The 23,077-nt window shown below is 37.5% G+C and overlaps 1 protein-coding gene across 4 annotated transcripts in view; it reads left to right on the top strand.

Moving 5' to 3' along the window:
• Positions 1-23,077, top strand: part of LOC136874694 (testis-expressed protein 9) — a 166,190-nt gene that overhangs the window by 17,358 nt on the left and 125,755 nt on the right. For 3 of the 4 annotated variants that reach the window (XM_067148338.2, XM_067148334.2, XM_067148336.2), the window contains exon 3: positions 16,573-16,788. In XM_067148338.2, the coding sequence (XP_067004439.1) occupies positions 16,573-16,788 (216 nt within the window). The remainder of the gene's footprint in view (positions 1-16,572; positions 16,789-23,077) is intronic. The other variant, XM_067148335.2, reaches the window with a different exon arrangement.

Below are 23,077 nucleotides of genomic sequence, written 5' to 3'. Positions count from 1 at the left end.
AATATTGTAACTCTCTGTGATTAGATTTTGATACGGAAAATGAAGCTGATTACTTGCAATTCAGATGACATGTCAAATGGACTTTTTTCTACCCTTTAAATATCCGACTACCTCTGCCGGGTGTGAACTTGCTATCTTGGGATCTGGAGTAAATATATGCTATTGGTTAAAAACCTAATCATTAACATACTAACAGGTACTCTTAAATGTTCTTAAACATATTCATTAAACAAAGAACAAGTTAAGGTGTATAACTCTGTATCCTTGTTCAGTTACTAGAGATTTACAACTTTGTATTTTGTACTACAATGTGTGCTTAGTTTCCGGGCTAGTAACAACTTAGCGGTAGCCCTACATTCAGCTTGAGGGATGTTGTGAATGTAGGTAAAACCAGTGGCGGCTCGTGAAAAAATCAGTCTACGTGCTACAAGAAAACCACTGAATAAGCTTTCTTTAAGTCTGCATATTGCCATGATGACCAACATACTTCAAACCTGTTAATAATAATAATAATAATAATAATAATAATAATAATAATAATAATAATAATAATAATAAAGCTTTTCTCACAATGTATAACTCAGAACAAACAAGAATAAAATTACATTGTAATGCAGGAAAACATTTAGGGCCAGTCAAAGATTCTTTGACTCACCAACGAATTCCTTATTTTTGATTCCAAAAGGAAGATGGATATTTTAATAAGCATTGGTTGGTTTCCTTAATAACAACATTATCATTGCGATAGATTGCCTCCACTTACGCTTTACTTTCGAGACTGACGTTGCTTTCAATCCCAGGCGATACTAATCTCTAGTGGCAGAATCGCTAACCACTTACCACGTTCAACATTAGGGTAGCAGGAAATATCGTGCAGTTCTACCCCCCTTGCGGGAGAAAAAGTAACTATTGACGGGATCAGTGAAAGTTGAGCCCGGTTTATGGTATAGTCCACCGGCTACGGGGTGTGTTGCAAGCTTGGCTGCGCCTGCGTATTGCTCCCTTCAGGCTACAGGCCAGAGCTCATTTCAGATGAGCACGGACTAAGTTTCCCGGGAGAAGAGCGCTAGGTGTTCAACAGATCTTGTCCTGATTTTCACCAAACACAAATTCATACCGTACTCAAAACAAAGAAAAGGCACCAGGATAATTGTACTGTACATAAATAATTCCGTACAGTTCCAAGCTACGTGCTGGAGCCCGGTAGCACGTATTGACCGGCCGCCACTGGGTAAAACTTTCTAGATCTGTAATTCAGATTCAGCAAGGTCTTGAGGATTTGGGACATTAGTTGATGCTGATGGTGTCAGCACTCTCTTGATTAATGTTTATATGTAAATAATAATGAGCTCCTTGAAAAGGTTGTGAGGAAATGTCCAGACTTCTCATATTGTAAAAATTGTGCAGTTATGAAAAATTGCTTTGACAGTGGAAGTTAGAACTGGGAAAATGAAGAACCAATATATGTCTTAGCACAGGTACCTATGGGCAGTGGCGGATTTAGTGGGTGGTCTGCAGGACTGCAGCCCCCCCGGTTCTTCACACGTAATTTACACGAAGCAACATTACATATTCAATAGGGAAATATTTCCAATCCGTTCTGCGAGTTCCTTTAACACTTGATTTTCAACTCCGGTATAGCGCAATAATTGAATGCTTTTCTTCACATGATAATGTTGTATGATTCCACTTCCCTCTCTTGGGACTGCCAGGACATAGCTCTGTTATCAGGCCATAAGGCTTTGAATTCGCTTCCCCCTCCGTGTGTGCTATAAGGCACCCGACAACCCTGCTCTGGCGGTCTGCATGCACTGCAGACCAGTGTGTCTTATTTGTTGTCCACTGATCGCAATAGTAGAAGTTCTAACAACAACATGAGTATTGTTAACACACTGCAGTTTTTAAAAACTATCAACCGAGCTCGATAGCTGCAGTCGCTTAATTCCGGCCAGTATCCAGTATTCGGGAGATAGTAGGTTCGAACCCCATTATCGGCAGCCCTGAAAATGGTTTTCCGTGGTTTCCCATTTTCACACCAGGCAAATGCTGGGGCTGTATCTTAATTAAGGCCACGGCCGATTCCTTCCCACTCCTAGCCCTATCCTGTCCCATCATCGCCATAAGACCTATCTGAGTCGGTGCGACGTAAAGCAAAAAAAAAAAAAAAAAAAAAAAAAAAAAAAAAAAAAAAAAAAAAAAAAAAAACCACTATCAAACTTAACAGTTTAACCCTAAATGAAAAGTGTGATATTAAAGCTCGAGGAAGACCTACCCCAGAATTGAAAATCTCCCAGACTGGTAAGAGCCGTGACAAAGAGTACACAAGAATTTTCAATCCAGATGTATATAGTAAACATGAATGGTTGTGTGGTTGCGAAGTTCAAAATGCACTTTTATGTTTCCTTGCCTTATTTTTGGAAGTGCCAGTGAAGGAGCAAACAATACGTGGGTTGATGCAGGAGTTCGTGATCTGAAGAGACTTAGTGATAAAATAAAGAAACATGAAAAATCAGGAAAACATGTGAACAGTGTGCTAGACTTAGCTCTTTTAGGTTCCGTAGATGTGCACCAGGGTTTAAGTAAGGCCCATTAGGAATCTGTACAGCGTCATAACAATGAAGTTAGCAAAAATCGGCAAGTACTATCCAGAATAATAAACCGTATTAAGTTTTGAGGGTCAAACGAACTGGCATTGAGAGGACATGACGAGAGGCCAGACTCCGAGAATCCTGGTGGTATATTTCTGAATTTAATTAAATACATGAGTGAACTAGACTCTGTTTTCAAGTCACATCTAAAGAGTGCTTCGTGTTTCAAAGGAACATCGAAAATGATCCAGGAAGAATTGTTGCATTGTATGCTGGAGGTATGCAGAGAGGCTATTTTGGAAGAAGTATCCCAGTCTGAATTTTTAGCAATCATGGCTGACGAGACGACAGATGTGTCGGATGGATTTCAGCTTGTTCTTGTGCTAAGGTACTGTGATTCGCAAGGTAATGCTGCAGAACGGTTTTGGGGAATTTTTAATCCTTCTGGTCAAAATGCAGAGGCTATTTCAGAATGTATTCTTTCCCAGCTTGGCGTTATTCTGAAAGATAAGAAGAATAAACTCATTGCCCAGATGTACGATGGCGCGTCTGTTATGAGTGGTGCCATCAGTGGCATGCAGACGAGAGTTAAGGAAGTGTACCCGAACGCCCATTTTATACATTGCTTTGCACACCAACTTAATTTGATAATGGAGAGAGCTGCTAAGCAAAACACAAAAGCAAGAATATTTTTTGCAAATTTGTCTTCAATACCGGCATTTTTTTCCCGATCACCTCAAAGAGTGTCTGTTTTAGATTCTTGTGTGGCTAAACGGATACCTGCTGCTGGAGCCACAAGATGGAATTTTAAATCGAGAACAGTCAATACTGTATTCGAGGAAAAGGATGCTTTAATAGATTGCTTTGAACTACTGATGGAATCTGAGTCTTCAAGTGACATCACAATTAGAGAAGCATCAGCTTTGTACAAGTACCTTCAGGATCATGCCTCATGTTGATATTTTATATAATCAACTTCAAAATGCAGATGTAGCAAAAATTCGTTGACATGTTTCAAACTTTGTTAAAACTGTTAATGATGTGAGAAATATAATACTGGACTCCAACAAAAATTCTGAAACCGGAAATTTAAACAAACGATGCCATGTTCAGGAAACTACAACAAGAGTGTTTGCGGCCTCGGAAGTCTGTGATGTCATCATAACCCAGGCAAATAGCCAGTTTCAATTTACAAATCATCTGCAAGTATCAACTCTGGTGATACCATCAAATTTTTCTTCCTTCAAATCAGTTTTTCCTGAGAAAGAGCTAAATGATTGTGTACGACTTTTTCTTACTTTTGACAAAGAAAAACTACAAACTGAACTATCTGTTTTATACTCCAGAGAAGAATTCAGATCACTGTCTGGTGCTATCCAGCTGCTTCAGTTCATCATCTCGAACAATCTTCAGTCATCAATTTCAGAAGTGGTGAAACTTCTTCGCATTGCAGCAACTCTGCCAACTACCACCAGTGAACCAGAAAGGTGTTTCTCAGCGATGAAGAGGATAAAAAAGTACCTCCTCAGCACTATGGGTGAAGAAAGACTGATACCTCTGGAAATGCTGTCAATGGAAACTACTTTGATGAGAAATATACCAAATTTCAATGAGAAGGTTATCAACATATTTTCAACCTACAAGTCTCGCCGAATGCAGCTCATCTATAAATAAGGTAAAATTCAGTAATTATACATGCAGCCCCCCCAGTGTTAAATGCACGAGCCACCACTGCCTATGGGCACTGACCATGTTTTTACATTTTGTCATCTATAGGGTAAGAGTCTATCTAAATAGTTAGTACCCGTTATTGACGGCACAACCACCTGGCATGTGCAAAGTTATCTAACTCCCCAGCTACTTTCCGCCAATATTCAGACATGCTGTTTTATCATCATAATGTATGATTTTCATTTTCTGTGTTGAGTTCCCAGTTTAAGTAACGAGAACTTTATTACGATTTCCCACTTAATCAATACTGAACAAATATGATTTAATTTTTATTCTACCTCATTAAAAGTAGGTCTAGTTTCGATCCACTATTGGGCCATCCTCAGCTACAATATACTTGTAACAAACTTAAGAACTATACACACAACCCATAAGCTATGATATAAAATTCTTGTTGAAATTACAATCCTTCTCTGTTAATGTCCTCATGAGTTATGAAGTTCAACTAAAATTATATTACCGGGCGAGTTGGCCGTGCGCGTAGAGGCGCGCGGCTGTGAGCTTGCATCCGGGAGATAGTAGGTTCGAATCCCACTATCGGCAGCCCTGAAAATGGTTTTCCGTGGTTTCCCATTTTCACTCCAGGCAAATGCTGGGGCTGTACCTTAATTAAGGCCACGGCCGCTTCCATCCAACTCCTAGGCCTTTCCTATCCCATCGTCGCCATAAGACCTATCTGTGTCGGTGCGACGTAAAGCCCCTAGCAAAAAAAAAAAAAAAAAAATTATATTATACATTGTAGCTGACGAAGGTCCAATAGCAGACTGAAACTAGCCCTACTTTTAATGAGGTAGAATAAAAATTCTATCATATTTGTACACTGTTGAAGTCCTAATAAAGTTCTCGTTTCTGATGCTGTTTTACTCGGGATGCAGCAGTTGTCCCATCTACCAGAGATGAGTGGCAGCAGAAGCGACAAATCACATCATGATAATGGTCAACGTGTTGCTGGTATTGTCGATCAGTTTTATGGTCTTTCGATATTGTAGGCATTCATATTTAATTTTCTTCTGATCCTGTGATATTAGGGTATATAATATAAAGAGAGTCCTTCCTTTTTTCATGAACCCCTCTTGGCTTATTCTTCAACCAATTGTTCCTTTATGATTTTTTCTCATTTTTTATAATCATCTTCACAATTTTCTTGTTGATATGGACCGATGACCACACGGTTTTACACCTTAAAACAATCCTGACAAAAACCATCGTCAGTTAATACCATTAAATGATATTTCAATGTTAGGAGTGCTTGGCGTTGATATGGACTAAGCAACAAAAGTCTAAATTCATTAATTCTATTATCTTAGTTAGTACGGTAAAACTGTATAAGACATAAATGATCGGAAATTGCATTCTTTATAACTTTTGTTATGTAGTACTTTTCGATAGGACCAATAACATAGGTATTTAAAAATTAAATTGTAAGTGCTTCCCCCTCAACTACTATTTCATCCAACGTGAATAAAAGTATTTATAGCCTAGACTGTGGCGTCTTATTTCCTGACTTTACATACCGATTTTCATTACATTCTGTTTACCTATTTTCTCGTAGTTTGGCGTTGATATGGACTTAGCAAAAAAATAATTGAAATTCATGAATATCTCTGTTATCATAGACGGTACAGTAAAAATATATAAGACATAAATGATCAGAAATTTAATTCTGTATAACTTTATTTATTCAGTATTTATCGATAGGACTACTAATAACCAGTGGCAACACGTGACTTTTAAAAAGTGTTACCACACTCCTTCTGAGAGTATATTGTTGCTTGCACCAAAACATTTTTATGGGCAGTACAGATGTCATTTCATAAAAAAGAAGGACTTAATAATTGATATTACTTTCGTATAAGATAACATCATTTGAAAATGATGAAATGACACATAATATATTGAACACTACTGAGCATCAGCATCATAGAAACTGGCAGTCTCCATCATGCACTAATTGAAAATAGTTCACATCATGAAAAATGTATGGCAGGTAACTCATGCACTCATAAACATAAAGTTTAAAATTAATTTATAATATTGCTTCAAGGCTTACCTTAGTATTTCCTATTTGTACTTCAGGTTGATATGATGGCATGTCGTGGCATCAAATATATCTATCACAGTATTGTAGAAATTAGGCCTCTTCATTAAGTCACTAAGAAATTTCTTCTCAATCACAATTAAAGAAAGTGCAGAGAACCTGTCCTGTACTTATGAATTTCTTTGGAAGGTGTGTATCCATTTTAAGGCCGAGAAGCTTCTTTCAGTGGAAGCGCTACTTGCTGGGATGGTGAGAATAAGGTCAATCAATTTTGTTGCTTCTGGATATGCTTTTTAAGACCACTGGTGTGCAAATATTGGTAGAGGTCATATGCATTATTTGTCACAAGGTTCGGCTTCGTGTAGAGGACAGACAGTTCACTTTTAAGTTTCATGCAGTCAAAATTTCGTCCATAGGTTTTCACTAACGACTGATAGGCACTGTTTCGGAACTCCTTCATGAAATTGTTAAACTGGTTAGTATCAATTAACTGAAGGAACTCCAGCTTGTTAATATCAGAAAATCTATCTGATAGTTGCACGGATATGATGTCAATTATTTCCAAATACAATTGGAGATACGATGATTTCTTAGTTCCTATAAAATCAATTATCTGGTGCTTTTGAGGGTAATCTTGCCTCCCTGCATTGTCTTGCAACTTTGACCATATAGTTTCAAAATTATTTCTGGTTGTCTGAAAAATGCTTTAAATTGCTGGATCCCTTTGGAGCAGAAGGCAATATCACATATTTTCTTCTGAAGGATATGATACAGAACATCAGATTGAGGAAGCACTTCAGCAAATAAATTTAATAGGAAATAGAAATCCAACTCTTGCAGGTTAACATAGTAACCCTTAGCTTGAATTCTCATTCCATCCTCCCATTCGTTTGCGTTATCTTTCATTTCTCTGAAGAATTGAAGGAGATCAGTATAGAGGGAGAATACAACTTCAACCAGCCTACCAGCATATATCCATCGGGTAGGCGCTACTGTTGGTAATCATCTCTGTATTACTTTGTCAAGAGCAGCGGCTCTTTTAGGGGATGATGAAAAAAACCCCTGCTAACCTGTACAAGTTCTGAAAAAATACTTTTAATTCCTTGATGTGGTTAACAGATTGCTGTAATACCAAGTTGAGCCTATGACCATAGCAGTGAACAAATATAGTCTGGTCATATTTATCCCTGACTAACTTCTGAAACCCACTGTACTGTCCTGCCATCACTGCTGTGCCATCAAATGTTTCTGCTACTAACCTTTCACCACACTGAAATTGTTGTAACACTCCAAAGAGATGTTTAGAGAGATAAACAGCAGAATGGTCACTGCTTGCATCACTGAATCTCAAAAATCTCCCTTGAATTTCGCCTTCAGGACAAACATATCTAAATACAGTCGAGAGTTGTGCTCTGTTAGAAACGTCTATACACTCATCCAAAATAACGGAAAAAAGTTTGCTTTCTTAATCTTGTCTTTAATTTCGCTGGTCATAAAAGTAGCTATGGCTTCAATTTATCATTTTGTATATCAGATGAAAGTCCTGAGAAAACTGTAGATGTTTCTAAGTGGTGCCAAAATACGTCATCTTTCTTAGCAATTAATGCTAGTAACTCCCTGTAATTACCTCTGTTATCGGATTCTTCAGTTTCTTGATGACCCCTTCAAGGTAATCCTTGCTTTGAAAGAAAACACACAGTATCTATTAAAGTACTGGCAATTTATCTGTTTTTTTTTTTACTAGCGTATTATACTCGTCAATTTTCTTTCCGTAAGCTGTACACAAACAGAACTCTATTCTGGACCTTCCGAACTGAATCGTATCGGCAACACCATTGATGTGTGCTTGAGACACCTCATAGCGTCTCTTTAAAACTCTGAAGCTATCTAAATTGTTCACACCGTCTTTATTCCAAGCACTATTTTCTGAGAAAATAGAATACATGGCCAACAGTATGGTGTATTAATTTTTGCGCAACCACATAACCAGTCCAGATTTATGTAGCACGTGTGATGAAAATATCATACTGTTCTTATTGATTCCTTGAATAAATGTTTAAGAGAAGGCGTGGGTCTACCTTTTTCAATTATGTTTTTTCTTTCCTTCAAAAGTTCTTAATGAAAATGGTGTGTTCATTAAGCTTTCTATTATACATATTTGTCGTTATCCGGCTGTCCTCAGTTATAATCCATTTTCTATTACTTTCAACTTTTTTAACTGTATTATTTTCTTCCTTAATTACGCCGTATGTACGCGAGTGCTACAAACTACTGGATGTATTTCCACCAAGACTCATATTTAGAATACACCTGTCCTTGATAGGTTTTAGGGCAAATATTGTTTCTAAATCCATGAACTGACTGGGGGTTTATACGAAACCGAAACAGTGATTTTGCACTTCCACAAAATATACACAACCAAACTTAATGGAAATCTACCTACCTTGGTAGAAATTAATTTCTAAACCTTTTTTCTGATGTGCATCATTTCGATACGAGGATTAATAAGGGAGATATCATTAACGGACCGTTTTTCTGTACAAGTCCCATCGGACTTGACTCACGAGCGGGTGCGTGTAAAGCGTATTCCTTACAACTTGAAAACTACTGAAGACATTCGAACCAAAATTTATATTTAGCATCCACCTGTCCAAAGGTAGGTTTTAAACGTAAATAACATTTCATGTTCCGGAATGGCCTGGCGGTTTATAGGGAACACAAATGGTGATTTTACTCTTCCACAATATATACAGAACAAGACCAACCTGACTGGAAATCGACCAAACGTGATGGAATTCCACCTCTAAACATTTTTTTTTCATGTGCATTTTTTCGTCAGGAGGATTAATAAGGGAGATATCGTGAATGGTCAGTTTTGCAGGTTAAGTCCAGCGGACATAGCCTAAAAGGTGTTTTACATGGAGCTGATTCCTTATCTATATAAATCAAATCGTAAGGACTGTGTGCCTCTACACTGACTATTTTGGCGAAATTTTCGTACAGCTTTCCGTTTAAGGGGTAATAATGAGCATCTCCATAATTTTTGGTTTAGTTTCCTGAAAGTCCTAATTTTTACCCGCCTCGCCCAAAATGCAGCTTGCGGCATAATCTGCCAGAAGAAAAAGAAGATAATTGAAATTTGACAAAATTATACGTTTTAGCCTGTAACAAATGGAAAACATCCTAGATCATTACATTTTTCACTTTTTATCCCCGAAGAATATCGAAATATGCAGGCAATTTTAATAATGGTGCAGACCTTCGGAAATTCCTATCACATAACGGATTGCACAATCTCCGTTCAATTTGGAATGATCTACAACCTTGGTCTTATGACTTTTTGCCGTATCTGTATCCCTTTTACGTTTGATTTTCCTCTATTAATCGATGTTAAATCAATTTGGAATTTTCACATGCATAATTCATACTTTCAGTTACTTATATGAAATACAGAATCATCATACTCTTCACGAAAATTGGCCCACCCAGTAGGCATATGTGAGCCAAATGCTATGTATGTAGCTGTCACATAATTATCCGAAAAGTAATGTAATGTGAGATAATCTTACAAAACCTTTACCCTGTTCCACGTTTCTAACTCAATCTGACCCAAGAATAGATGACATATCATAGGACCAGCCATTTAGGCCACTAAATCCGGCGTGTCTTATGGTATAATCCTTTGTCGATGTTACGTACGTTTAGTAGAAGTTAATCTGTAAATGAAGGTCTTCAATATTGTAAAGACGCATATACTTTCGTATGTTGATCTATATATATTCACTGATGTCGATTTTTAGCGATCGAGAAAGGGTGGGTCATATATAAGTAATAATAATAACAACGTAAACGTTTCCACCTTTTCAATACTAAAATATATTCACAAAATTATAAATTACACGGTACTAGTTTCGACCCATCTAGGGGTCATCATCAGCCGTATTGGAGCAAAGATCACTTTTGGCGAAATCCTAAGAAAATGTTATTCTTTAAAATAACATTTTCTTTCTTTAAAATAACATTTTTCTTAGGATTTCGCCAAAAGTGATCTTTGCTCCAATACGGCTGATAATGACCCCTAGATGGGTCGAAACTAGTACCGTGTAATTTATAATTTTGTGAATATATTTTAGTATTGAAAAGGTGGAAACGTTTACGTTGTTATTATTATTACTTATATATTATTCTCAGTTCAATACGGACCAAAAACATGAAATTCATAACCATTAAAGGGTGGGTCTGCTATTGTAATCAGTACTCCCCACACCGACTTTGACTGGCAGTAGGAAAGGGTTCCTTCTCCAACTCCTGTGTGACTGTCATTAGTAAGGAAGGCCTACAATTGTAATGAATAGCTCCCTTCTCGATTTGACTTGCAGAAGGCAAGTGAGCATGCAGTTTTGTTTAAAACTCCCCTACCCGATTGTGTTTGGCAGTAGGCAAGGGTGCCTGCCATTATAAAGAAATGTCCTCATCTAAAATGTGACTGGCATTAGGCATAGTGGCCTGCTATTTTGATGGAAACTCACCAACTTGGTGTGACTGGCAGTAAGCTGGCTGGCAGTAGGAAAATGGGCCTGGCATTATAATGATAACTGCACAATTCAATTTCGAGTGATAGTAGGGTAATTGCCTACCATTATAATAGAAACTCCTCAACTGTAATCTGTCTGGAAGTAGGAAAGGGGGGCTGCCATTTTAACGAAAAATCCCCAAATCGATTTTGTCCGCGTAGTAGGCAATGGGGCCTGGAATTATAATGTAAACTTCCCAACTCGATTGTGAATGCCAGTAGGCAAGTGAGCCTGCCGTTATATCACAAATCCGTAACAAACACTTTACATTGGAAACAACGTACGGGGACCTCCCCATGCTCTTTCTCGGATAACGCTAAGAGACATGCAATTTTAAAACAATCTTATTTACTGCATGTTCACTATTTACTTCGATATTCGAATACAATGTAGAATACCGTAGCGAAGCACGGGTACATTTCACACTCATGTAAAGGTAGGCATGTACAGCTGATGATGACTATTTAAAGTTGAAACTGGTCCTGTAAGCTAACTCTTACGGTAATAAAATTGTATTGATAAAGTGGAACCTTTTCTTGCCTATACATAAGTGAACTATCAATATGGAAACGAAACTAGTAAATCAAGAAGGAACAGCTCAGAATTGGTGTTATAATTTTTTGTTTCCACTTTCCACTGTGGTAACATGACTAGAGAATGTAGTAGGATATATCTCAGTGTTGAGGGGAAAGGGGCCTTGCTTGGCGTAGGCACAGTAACACTCACCTAGCTGTTAGAAGAGATTCAAAGTGTAACCACTGCATGGAGTGGTAACAGCCTCTTGCTCAACTTCAACAGTGGCAAAATGCTGCAGTAGACGTCTCACAACATGTCCAGGCGAAGAAACAAAAATATTAAATATTAATATTAAATAATATTCAATTTTTATATTTTCAAACTGTTACCAATGGTAACAGTGGATACTAGCATGCTTCACTACTGCTAATAACATAGATATTTGAGAATTAACTTTTAGGCCTTCTCCAAAACTACCATTTCACTCAGTGTGAATAAAATTATTTATATCGTAGATTGTAGTGCCCTATTCCCTGATTTTATATACCGATTATCATTAAATTCTTTCCAGCCATTTTCTCACGATGCATTTCCTTGTTACTTTGGAGACGACCGATACATAAATACCATTCCTTTTAAATTCTGAGCGATGTACAGATAAAACTCTTATTTTATATATATAGGTATAGGTCCCACAAGAAGAGCTTGCCAAAGAAAGCTGCGCAGAACATCGTCAGTGTTCGGGTGGGCTTGGTAGTAGCACTGCACGCCCCCCTCACTTCGCTAAATCGTCTTACTGCAAGCAGTTGTTAATGAACCGTCTGCGCTGGCGGTTTGGCCAGCTGATCTGTGACCAGCGTTCGGGTGAAATCTCAGCGCGTGTATGTAATGCCTTATTGTAGTTATAACCAGAGCCAGGACACATTACCCTATAGCATAATGATATTTTGGACATGCAGAATCAGAAACATTGAATGAAATAACAATAACAAACAAAGAGATTAAGAATTATGTGATCGTAAAATAGCAGTTAACATACCCAATGGCTTGTTCTAGTCCGCATCTTCTGAAAGAGGTTGAAAGCTGCTCATATCGCCTTCACTCTCATCCGCGCTATCACTAAACGCTCTCTCCGTCACTGTCACTATCGTCCTCCAGATTATTATTATTATTATTATTATTGCTAGGGGCTTTACGTTGCACCGACACAGATAGGTCTTACGGCGACGATGGGATAGGAAAGGCCTAGGAGTTGGAAGGAAGCGGCCGTGGCCTTAATTAAGGTACAGCCCCAGCATTTGCCTGGTGCGAAAATGGGAAACCACGGAAAACCATCTTCAGGGCTGCCGATAGTGGGATTCGAACCTACTATCTCCCGGATGCAAGCTCACAGCCGCGCGCCTCTACGTGCACGGCCAACTCGCCCGGTATCCTCCAGATTAATGATTATGCTGTCTGATACTTCATCCATTATGTGATAGCTCGCAATGTACTTTTTCTCAGTGCCTACATCGACTCGACCATTCTTCTGCCCCAATTGACGCAATTCCTTCCATCAGCAATGTTCTTGCATTATCGAGTCTGAAAGTAACATTCTTTTGTGCTAATTAATCTTTAATCATTTCGATTGGGTTCAAGTCTAGATGGTATGGCGGTAGACACAAAATTGCATGCCCATATGTAGCAAGTAGTCTGTCAATTTGATATGACTTATAGCGTGACTTATGGGATTTAATCAAAGGGTACAGTTGGGGTTTTATCATCTCTGTAAAAAACGGAATACCCTTATCAGTCAACCAATCCTACATAACTCTTTTTCTGGATGATGATGTGGGTGCACGCTCACATTGAACATTATGGTACGAGGCATTATCAATCACGACAACAGAGTTGGGTGGCAAATTAGGAATTAATTTCTCTGTCAGATATTTCTCGTAGTTTCTATAGTTCATCTCATCGTGATAATCCCCTGTTGTTTGGTTGGATTTGAAAACCAACAAAGCATTTGGAACGAAACTGAACCGGCATGTACCACTATTTATCGTTGCCCTTTCGAGACAGGCGACTTCAGTCCATGAAGAGTGCTGTCACTCCAAGCACTTTGACTTGGTGTGCGAACTATGCAAATATTACAATATTTGAAATTAAGAGGGTTCCTCCTATTCAATACAAAGATGTTTATTTATGTGAAAGAATCACATATCGTTCACATGAGGTACTAGTTTCGGCACCAGATATGTGCCATCATCAGCTACAAAGTCAAATCGGGCAAACACAATAAAACCTTAAAACAACTTGAAACACACTATAACACCTGCATGGATGAATATGAAATATGACTTTAAAACAACTTTAAAAACACACTATAACATTTGCACAGATGAATATAAAATAAAATATGGTAGATGATGAAGTTGCATTCCATTTTAAAATCTGTTAAAATGATGACTCCGTTGTTGTATACCCATGGCGGTTTGTCCAGCTTGTATATATCTTTAGTTTTCTAAAACTGTTAAATTATGCTGCGGGGTTTAATGTCATATGAAGTTGACACTATGTGTGTTCTGTAGTTTGGTTCCGGAAAATGAACGTAAACTCAGTCCAGCTCCGTCCGCCAATCACTCAGGCTGCTCAAGGTTCCTCAACCCATATTGAAGTGGGAATTAATTCTTTGGATCTAACCAAGTTCATGTTTACGTTTATTTTCCGGAACCAAACTACAGAACACACATAGTGTCAACTTCATATGACATTAAACCCCGCAGCAACTAAAGATATATACAAGCTGGACAAACCGCCATGGGTATACAACAATGGAGTCATCATTTTAACGGATTTTAAAATGGAATGCAACTTCATCATCTACCATATTTTATTTTATATTCATCTGTGCAAATGTTATAGTGTGTTTTTAAAGTTGTTTTAAAGTCATATTTCATATTCATCCATGCAGGTGTTATAGTGTGTTTAAAGTTGTTTTAAGGTTTTATTGTGTTTGCCCGATTTGACTTTGTGGCTGATGATGGCACATATCTGGTGCCGAAACTAGTACCTCATGTGAACGATATGTGATTCTTTCACATTAATAAACATCTTTGTATTGAATAGGAGGAACCCTCTTAATTTCAAATATTGTAATCCCACTTCAATACGGATCATGAAATTTCTAAATATCTATGCAAATATGTCTCATCAGTTTAAACAATAGGCCTACCCTCTTGTCGGTACCGCTTTATGCTTTGTATGTACTGCACATGTGGGAGCCTTATGTCAGGCTTCTCCATAAGTATTCTACGCATGTCTTCTGTCTTCCTCCATCGAAAACCTAGGCCTCAAACTATCTTGCTTAGTGTTCTTATGCAACCTTTAAACTGTATATCCTCAACCAGTTTCTTACGGATCTTTTCAAGCGTTGGTCTCTCGCCTTCCGTATTGTGAAAATTGTGAATCGTGCGCCTGACCGCGCATTTCTCAAAATCGTCTAATTCACACTTCTTGACAGACTTCGATCTTCTTTTTCCAGGCTTTGGAAATGAATCCACTTCACCCCTTTCGATCTTCTTTGCGTCTCGTATTACATTCCGCACGGACCTTTCCGACACCTGTTGCTTCGGCCACTTTCTTTTGAATAGCACATAAGTTTTCAATGGGATGGGTTTCGTTTTTCATTAATTTATACACATTATAAATAACTTCTCTAGTTTGACTGTGTACAGTTTTAGCACTCCCTAATTTAGAATGAAACGGGGGCATCGCTACGTACACTGAATATCATATTACAACAAATTCACTTTCAGCTATGAAATATAAATAAAATATTAATAATACAAGCACACGCTTCTTGCTTCTTTTCAATACACGCATGATAAAGAATTGTACACTGTGCCTCTCAGTGAGCGGTTGAGTAACAATGAGCCTGGTAATCAGCATTCGGGCGACACACAGGAGCCCTGCAACGAGCTTAAACTTCGCCAACAGATATTGGTCTCTGCGCACGTTTGAGTTTCGGCAAGCTCTTGTTGCGGGACCTATATTGCTACTACTCTTGAACATTTTCTCATTCAGCACAGTGAATATAGATAAATGGCTTCCGAGTTATGTGTGACACATTCATAGCATATTTTGATTGATTGATGATGATTGATTGATGTTTGTTGTTTAAAAGGGCCTAACATCGAGGTCATCGGCCCCCATAGAATATTTTAAAGTGTTTCCGATTTTAATACTAGTTCTTGCAAGTAACTGTTAAAGATAATACTTTTGTCAGATGTTGGTTTCCTAAAGTTAAGTAAGATTAAATTTCGTTTAAATTGCTTTCATTGTGATTGAAAATTCCTAAGTTTTTTATTGTTATCACAATCAATTACAAGATGCATGTGCTGAATCTACGTAAGGAACACAAATTAAAGGTATTCAATTTTTATTTTTTTATTTTTAAGATATGAACTTATAACAAATTTCACTCATCTTTTATTTTGAGACTCTGACAACTGAAAATTGAAAATGCTCTTAGGAGGTAAAAGCCCTTAGAAGAATGATCACATCCATACAGCATTGAAGTATGATATATGATCTAGAGGCCCCATGCTATGATAAAAGTATTAGCATCCATGTAAAAATACGGGGTTACTTTTCTTGTTTGTTTGCTCATTGCTTCTTTGTTTTCTGTTTGAGTATTTTAATAGTTTAGTCACATATCTGATCAGTGTAAGATAGTTATATGGCTGCTTTTAATTATGTTTTAATAAAATATAATTTCTCTTTAATGACTGGTATAAAAATTTTGACATATCCAGTAAATTATGCACCAAATTAAATTTTGATACAAAAGATTTTACATAACACCTTAAGCTTTTACAGCCAGTGTCAGAATGATAGTAGAAGTTTCTCAGACATGTGCGCCATGGTCCAATTTGAAGCTCCTGACATTTCCTCCTGACATTTCACTGCATACAGCGCCTGTCATTTTCAAGGGTCCACTCCCTTGATAGGTTAAGTCTTACCCAATTGGACCACTGCGTACAAGCTTAGTAAACTTAACTTATATTGTAATTTTTTTTACAATTATAATTATACAGTAAGAAAGATGTTTGTACTATATACTAATAATTATTCTCTTCTAAAGTAGTTATGATGATCACATCCCAGTCAGCAACAATGAATATTCTCTGAAGGAAACCAAGAAGCGCTTTGGACCATCTAAACTCAGAACAGGTGTACGTTACCCTTGCTATCCTCTTAAAGGAGGATTCAGTGTAGACGCTTTGAGATCAAGATCTCAGGATGTTGGCTCAAGAGTGGAAGAATTACCTGACATGCATGAAATGGATCGAGGTGAAAGGTAGTCTAATTTTCTCTTATGCCATTTAAGTGGATAAAACTAGAAACACCAAGCGGTCAAATGCCTAGCAATCATTTGACTGCTTTTATATTTTCAAATCCATTTTATTACAAAGTCTTTATCTTATCTAACTATGAACTTGTGAATTTTGTTAAGTATTTTCATAGATTCTCTCACTACAGTAATATTCATTTTGTTGTACTGGTTTTGTAGTTAGCAGGGAAACTACCAAGTAGTTACTCTGATGGCTAATACAGAAATGTTCTTATTGCAAAATTTGTTATGACTGTTGTATTGGCAGATATAGATGTTGTTTCCCATAGGGAATCTGAAATATTTGTTCCAAATGAGTAAATTTATAATACCAATATAAATGGTCCGTTATTGGACATTATAAATTTTCCAGCTAACTCATTCCTGTTTGCCAGCGTTTCGCCCCCGTGTGCTAGGCTGGGCTCATCAGTTGGTACCTAGCACACCTACCAAGACGCTGGCTAGTGCATACCGTGGAGGCCACTGCGTAGGCTAATTGTAGCCACCGGCAGTGCCAATGCGCTATGAGAGACTTCGTCTCCTTATCAAAAATTGATGCCTGCTTGGCCATCAGAAGATATAGATGTTGTTTCCCATAGGGAATCTGAAATATTTGTTCCAAATGAGTAAATTTATAATACCAATATAAATGGTCCGTTATTGGACATTATAAATTTTCCAGCTAACTCATTCCTGTTTGCCAGCGTTTCGCCCCCGTGTGCTAGGCTGGGAAACAACATCTATATCTTCTGATGGCCAAGCAGGCATCAATTTTTGATAAGGAGACAAAGTCTCTCATAGCGCATTGGCACTGCCGGTGGCTACAATTAGCCTACGCAGTGGCCTCCACGGTATGCACTAGCCAGCGTCTTGGTAGGTGTGCTAGGTACCAACTGATGAGCCCAGCCTAGCACACGGGGGCGAAACGCTGGCAAACAGGAATGAGTTAGCTGGAAAATTTATAATGTCCAATAATGGACCATTTATATTGGTATTATAAATTTACTCATTTGGAACAAATATTTCAGATTCCCTATGGGAAACAACATCTATATCTTCTGATGGCCAAGCAGGCATCAATTTTTGATAAGGAGACAAAGTCTCTCATAGCGCATTGGCACTGCCGGTGGCTACAATTAGCCTACGCAGTGGCCTCCACGGTATGCACTAGCCAGCGTCTTGGTAGGTGTGCTAGGTACCAACTGATGAGCCCAGCCTAGCACACGGGGGCGAAACGCTGGCAAACAGGAATGAGTTAGCTGGAAAATTTATAATGTCCAATAACGGACCATTTATATTGTTGTATTGGCAGTTCAGTTCATATCTGGTGAGAACTACTTTCTAGTATGCACTTTATTGTTGACTGTGTTAACACAGTGGGACAGTTTATCTGAATAGTGAATGCTAAATAGTAAAGCATATCTCAGCCACAGATGAAAAATTTCCTGAAGAATTTTAATTACTTTCCTGAGGATATGTTGGATGTAGAAGATACTCTGGACATACAAAATCTTGTAAATGACCATAGTAGTGGTAGTAATGGCTTAGATGAAAATTATCACCATGAAGATTCAGTTAATAACAACTGAGAGAATGAGGAAGATTTATTCACAGTTTCATTCTGAGTTCTGAGCTGCACTGAGTGCATGTCAGTAGATTTTCCAGCATTTAAAAGAACACCCGTGGGACAAAATTCTATTACCAAGGCATCACTCCAGAGTGTAAAATTAGTAAATGAAGGCCATGCTCAGAGTTGTGGAAGTTCGTTTGACTCCTACGAATGATCACTATATCAACTTCTACAGCAGGTAAGTAATTTTTGACTCTTGAGAAGACTGAAAAACTACCCAAGGTCAATAATGACTTCTAAGCACTTAAACCATCTTGCAATCCTGAATGTTCATCTTGAGGAGTCCAACTCTTTGAATAGGGATTCTTTAGTTAATTATTTCATTTTTAGGGCAGAGGTACGAAGTCAACTTTCCCTGTAAAACTGCAGACTAAGTTTTATTTACTACAAACAAGTCTGTATTTTAACTCTGAAACCATATGGAATTATTGTAGCTAAGTTTGGTCATCTGTAGCAAGTGACATATCATCAGCATAAAGGGCGAAGTGTTGTATGTTTCCTCTCAAGAATTTTGAATAACACCTGTTGAAGATTAAATATGTGTAATGAAGTGAGCTACTATAACCAGGAATCAGTTGTGCGTGGGCATAATGTAAGCTGTGATAGTACAACTACTTTTTGAAAAATGAAAATCCACAGCCTGTTTCCAGTCATTCGACTGGGTCAGGAATGGAATGAATGAAGCCCCCATCTAGCGGCGAGGATAGGAATTGTGCCGGCTGCTGAAGCCTGTCGCACTTCTCTGGGGCAATAATTAATGAATGACAAATAAAAATTATATTGGAGAATGTTGCTGGAATGAAATATGACAGGGAAAACCAGAGTACCCGGAGAAAAACCTGTCCTGCCTCCACTTTGTCCAGCATAAGTCTTACATGGAGTTATCAGGATTTGAACCATGGAACCCAGCAGTGAGAGGCTAGCACGCTGCCGCCTGAGCCATGGAGGCTCTCCAGTACAACTACTTTTTGACCAAAATCGATTTAAATCAAGTGCAGATGTAGTGTTCTGTCATTGCAACAAATGCATCACGGTTGTCACTTATGATGAGTATTCTCATTCTCAAGATCACATGTTATATGAGACATTTATTAGAGATTGTCTTTCCCGTTAGCCAACATTCATTTATTCAAAACATCAAGAAATATTACTCAAGACAAGAGGATCACTCGTGAAAACATAAAGAATTTTAACTATTGTAACCTTTTAACATCATGAACTCATTCAAGACAAGGTCTATACATCAGATGTAGACCACACTTTCATTCCTTAATTTTAAGTGTTTTTAAGCATTATTATGTATAATTGATTTCTACTGAAGATGACTCAAAAGGGTTGGAACATGTTTAGAAGTAAATTTTAAGTGTAAAATACTTAATATATTGAACATGAAGATAGTGTGAGCAATAAACTGTTACATTAGTGAATTTAGCTGTCAGTGTGGAAGTCATGAGATTCATATCTTGTGATAAACGCCATCTGGGAAGAAAAAAAAGCCAACCAGTCTATGAATTTAAAAATGAAGGTTGCCATAATGGCTAAGATTTGAATTTTCTCAGAAAATGCTAATACCGAAATTTCTTAGATTAAAAAAAAACAGCTTAAAACTGATAAAATTTGGATCAGGGAAGAAATTACATTTTTTCACAGAAGGAAATCCTTTCAGAATAGCAGATAATATGAAGCTCATTTAAAAACTGCTCAATCACATGTAGACTCCGGCAAGTTTCTTCTTTCTCAGTTACGATTATACACTCGGTGTGGAGATGTTCAGCCTGGGACCAGCATTTTGTAAGCTTGGCTTATTATTCGCCGGGTCAGCAGCTACAACTCAAAGCGATACAGAACTTTGAAAATTGTCTTAGTAGTGTAATTACAAGAGAAATTGTTCATATAAGATGCAATGTTTTCAGAGCTAGCAAAGTTTCAAGTAGCAAGTTGCATGAATAAACAGTTACGGTTGAAGTAGTATAATGTTCGATCTTCATCATGGGCAAGTTGCCTGTAACAACATTCAGTAATATGGGAGCATTCAGTCATGCAGTGACACATGAAACTTGCACTCATTCTTAGTCAGTTAGTGTGAAATCTTTTGCAGTGGTAAGCTACATATTAGTGTGAACAGTTGGTTACCTTGTGTGAGAGAGACTATGCATTAGAAGTTGAATTAATGTTCTGTAAAATATATGTATTTATGGAAAATCAAGATGCAGGAGCTGGAGCCATTAATCATGGTAAAATATTCTATTATTCTCAGTGTTAAGTCATACACACATAACATGTTGAAATTAAAAGTGTCCACACTTGTGTACCTATGTGATATAGTTGCAATCAGTAAAATTACACGAGTGAAGTTTAAAGATCAGAGTCAGTGTTGAGCAGTGAATGTTCCTTTATTATTGGGACAACAGCTACTGGAATATTTGAGAATGTCCAGTCTCAATGTAGAGAATACGAATGTCATGATGGACATAGTATGGGAGATTCTACCCAGTGGTGAAATGGAAACCAGCCGCAGTTTATTGGACAGTAACATGGATGACTAAAATGAAGTGGTCATCCAACTTAACCAAAGGATGACGTGAGGGAGAACCAGATGTTTACAACTACATTTCATTTAGTTTCTGTGTAAATATAACACTACAAAGGACATAGGAGATAGTAGAATATAATGTAAGTAATTAAATTAATTTATATTCTGTTGAGGAATAATTATGTTAATGGCTACATGAATTTCAGGTAACTGCGTAAGCATATCGCTAGGATTAGAGTTTGCTCTTGAGTAGTCTTCATGCATTTTAAGCATGATATTTCGAGGTCAAGCTTAGAATTAGTGGATTTTTATTTAAATTAATGAAACTGAGAGGACTATTTAGGTCTGATGTGTTAATTGTATCATCAGGTGGTTATTTGGAGTTGGAAAGCCACCAGTGCTTCAAGCCACAGCATGTGATTCTAGTATGTTTTTTGCAATAAAAACCTTAGTGTGGACTTCATTGATAATTCATGTCATTATTGTAATGGCAGATTTTGGGATATATTTCTTGCTAGTTTGACCAATATTGTGCCTTCTTTAATAATTATTTGTAGTGTGGTGCAGACTTTGATTGTTTTGAAAAGCAGTGGATGTTTGGGAACTGTGTGGAACATCCTAACAATACTTCTATTTGCCATTAAATTAATTCAGTGTTGGATGGAAAGGACAACATCCTGATATTTTGTGGGAGTTGTGTTTAAATATTTTCAGATATATCTGCGCTTGGGAGGTTCAAATCACAAAATTGATCCTACTCAACGTTAACCATATGATCAGATACAGTGTTTCAGTCATCTTCAGCATATTTACATAGTAAGAAAATAATAAGAAATATTCTTGATATATTATATTGAAAAGGTCAATTGTCAATTTATTTCTTATAATTGCACTTCAATACAGAACAAAAATTAAATTTATAGCTTATAATTATTTACATAGTGTCATAAGCATTTTCTGGAACTTCTAATTTTCATGTGAATGCTTGGGGTAATTTACCTGAGTCTTTGAATCAATTTTCCATAGATATAAGCTGTTATTGTGTAACAGGAAGTTTAATGAGTGATTTTTGACCTGTAATTTAATTATAATGGTCCTCATATTTTCGTTACTTTGGAAATTAGTGGTGTATTTTTCTTTGTATAATATATTAGTGTGTGTGTGTGTGTGTGTGTGTGTGTGTGTGTGTGTGTGTGTGTGTGTGTGTGTGTGTGTGTGTGTGTGTGTGTGTGTGTGTGTGTGTGTGTGTGTGTGTGTGTGTGTGTGTGTGTGTGTGTGTGTGTGTGTGTGTGTGTGTGTGTGTGTGTGTGTGTGTGTGTGTGTGTGTGTGTGTGTGTGTGTGTGTGTGTGTGTGTGTGTGTGTGTGTGTGTGTGTGTGTGTGTGTGTGTGTGTGTGTGTGTGTGTGTGTGTGTGTGTGTGTGTGTGTGTGTGTGTGTGTGTGTGTGTGTGTGTGTGTTTAGAAGATATGATCATACTTTCAATTTAGATTTGTGGTGCAGACTTCGTTATCGTTTTTATGTGTTTTTTTTTTTTTTTTCAGGAAGTGAATATGTTTACGGCGAGAATAATATTTTATGCTGTAGAATTATTTCCTTATGCATAGTTCTAGTGTTACAGAGTTAGGATCTATTCACTTATCATAGATTTAGGAAACTGGTATGGATTTAGGCAGTTCACAAACAAGTACATTGTTTTGCAGTTTTTAAATTTTAATTAACAATGTGTTGCTAATCGATGCAGTGTGTAATGAGTCTCTCACACACTTTCACAAAAAATCACAGTGGTGGGGGATAGCTGAAGCCCCGGCTAGACAAAGTCATGCTTCTGCAGCACATGAGGGGCACAAGTCTTGGCCACCACCAGTGTAATACTACAGTGAGGTAATTTATGAGATCTCAGAGACGGCTCTGTATTATAATCCTGCATCGACTGTTGCATGCTAGTGATAATAGAAAATTACTTTAGTCATTAGTTATCTCATTTTTAGCCATTGGCTCACCATTTATATTTTCAGTATTGTTTTAGGAGTGAAACAAAATATCTCTACTGGTGCCATGCAAAAGCTGCTGGTAGTGTATCTACAGACCTAGTG

Source organism: Anabrus simplex, chromosome 5, assembly GCF_040414725.1.
Source record: "Anabrus simplex isolate iqAnaSimp1 chromosome 5, ASM4041472v1, whole genome shotgun sequence".
Taxonomy (NCBI): Eukaryota; Metazoa; Arthropoda; class Insecta; order Orthoptera; family Tettigoniidae; genus Anabrus; species Anabrus simplex.
This window is presented reverse-complemented; position numbering and strand designations above follow the sequence as displayed.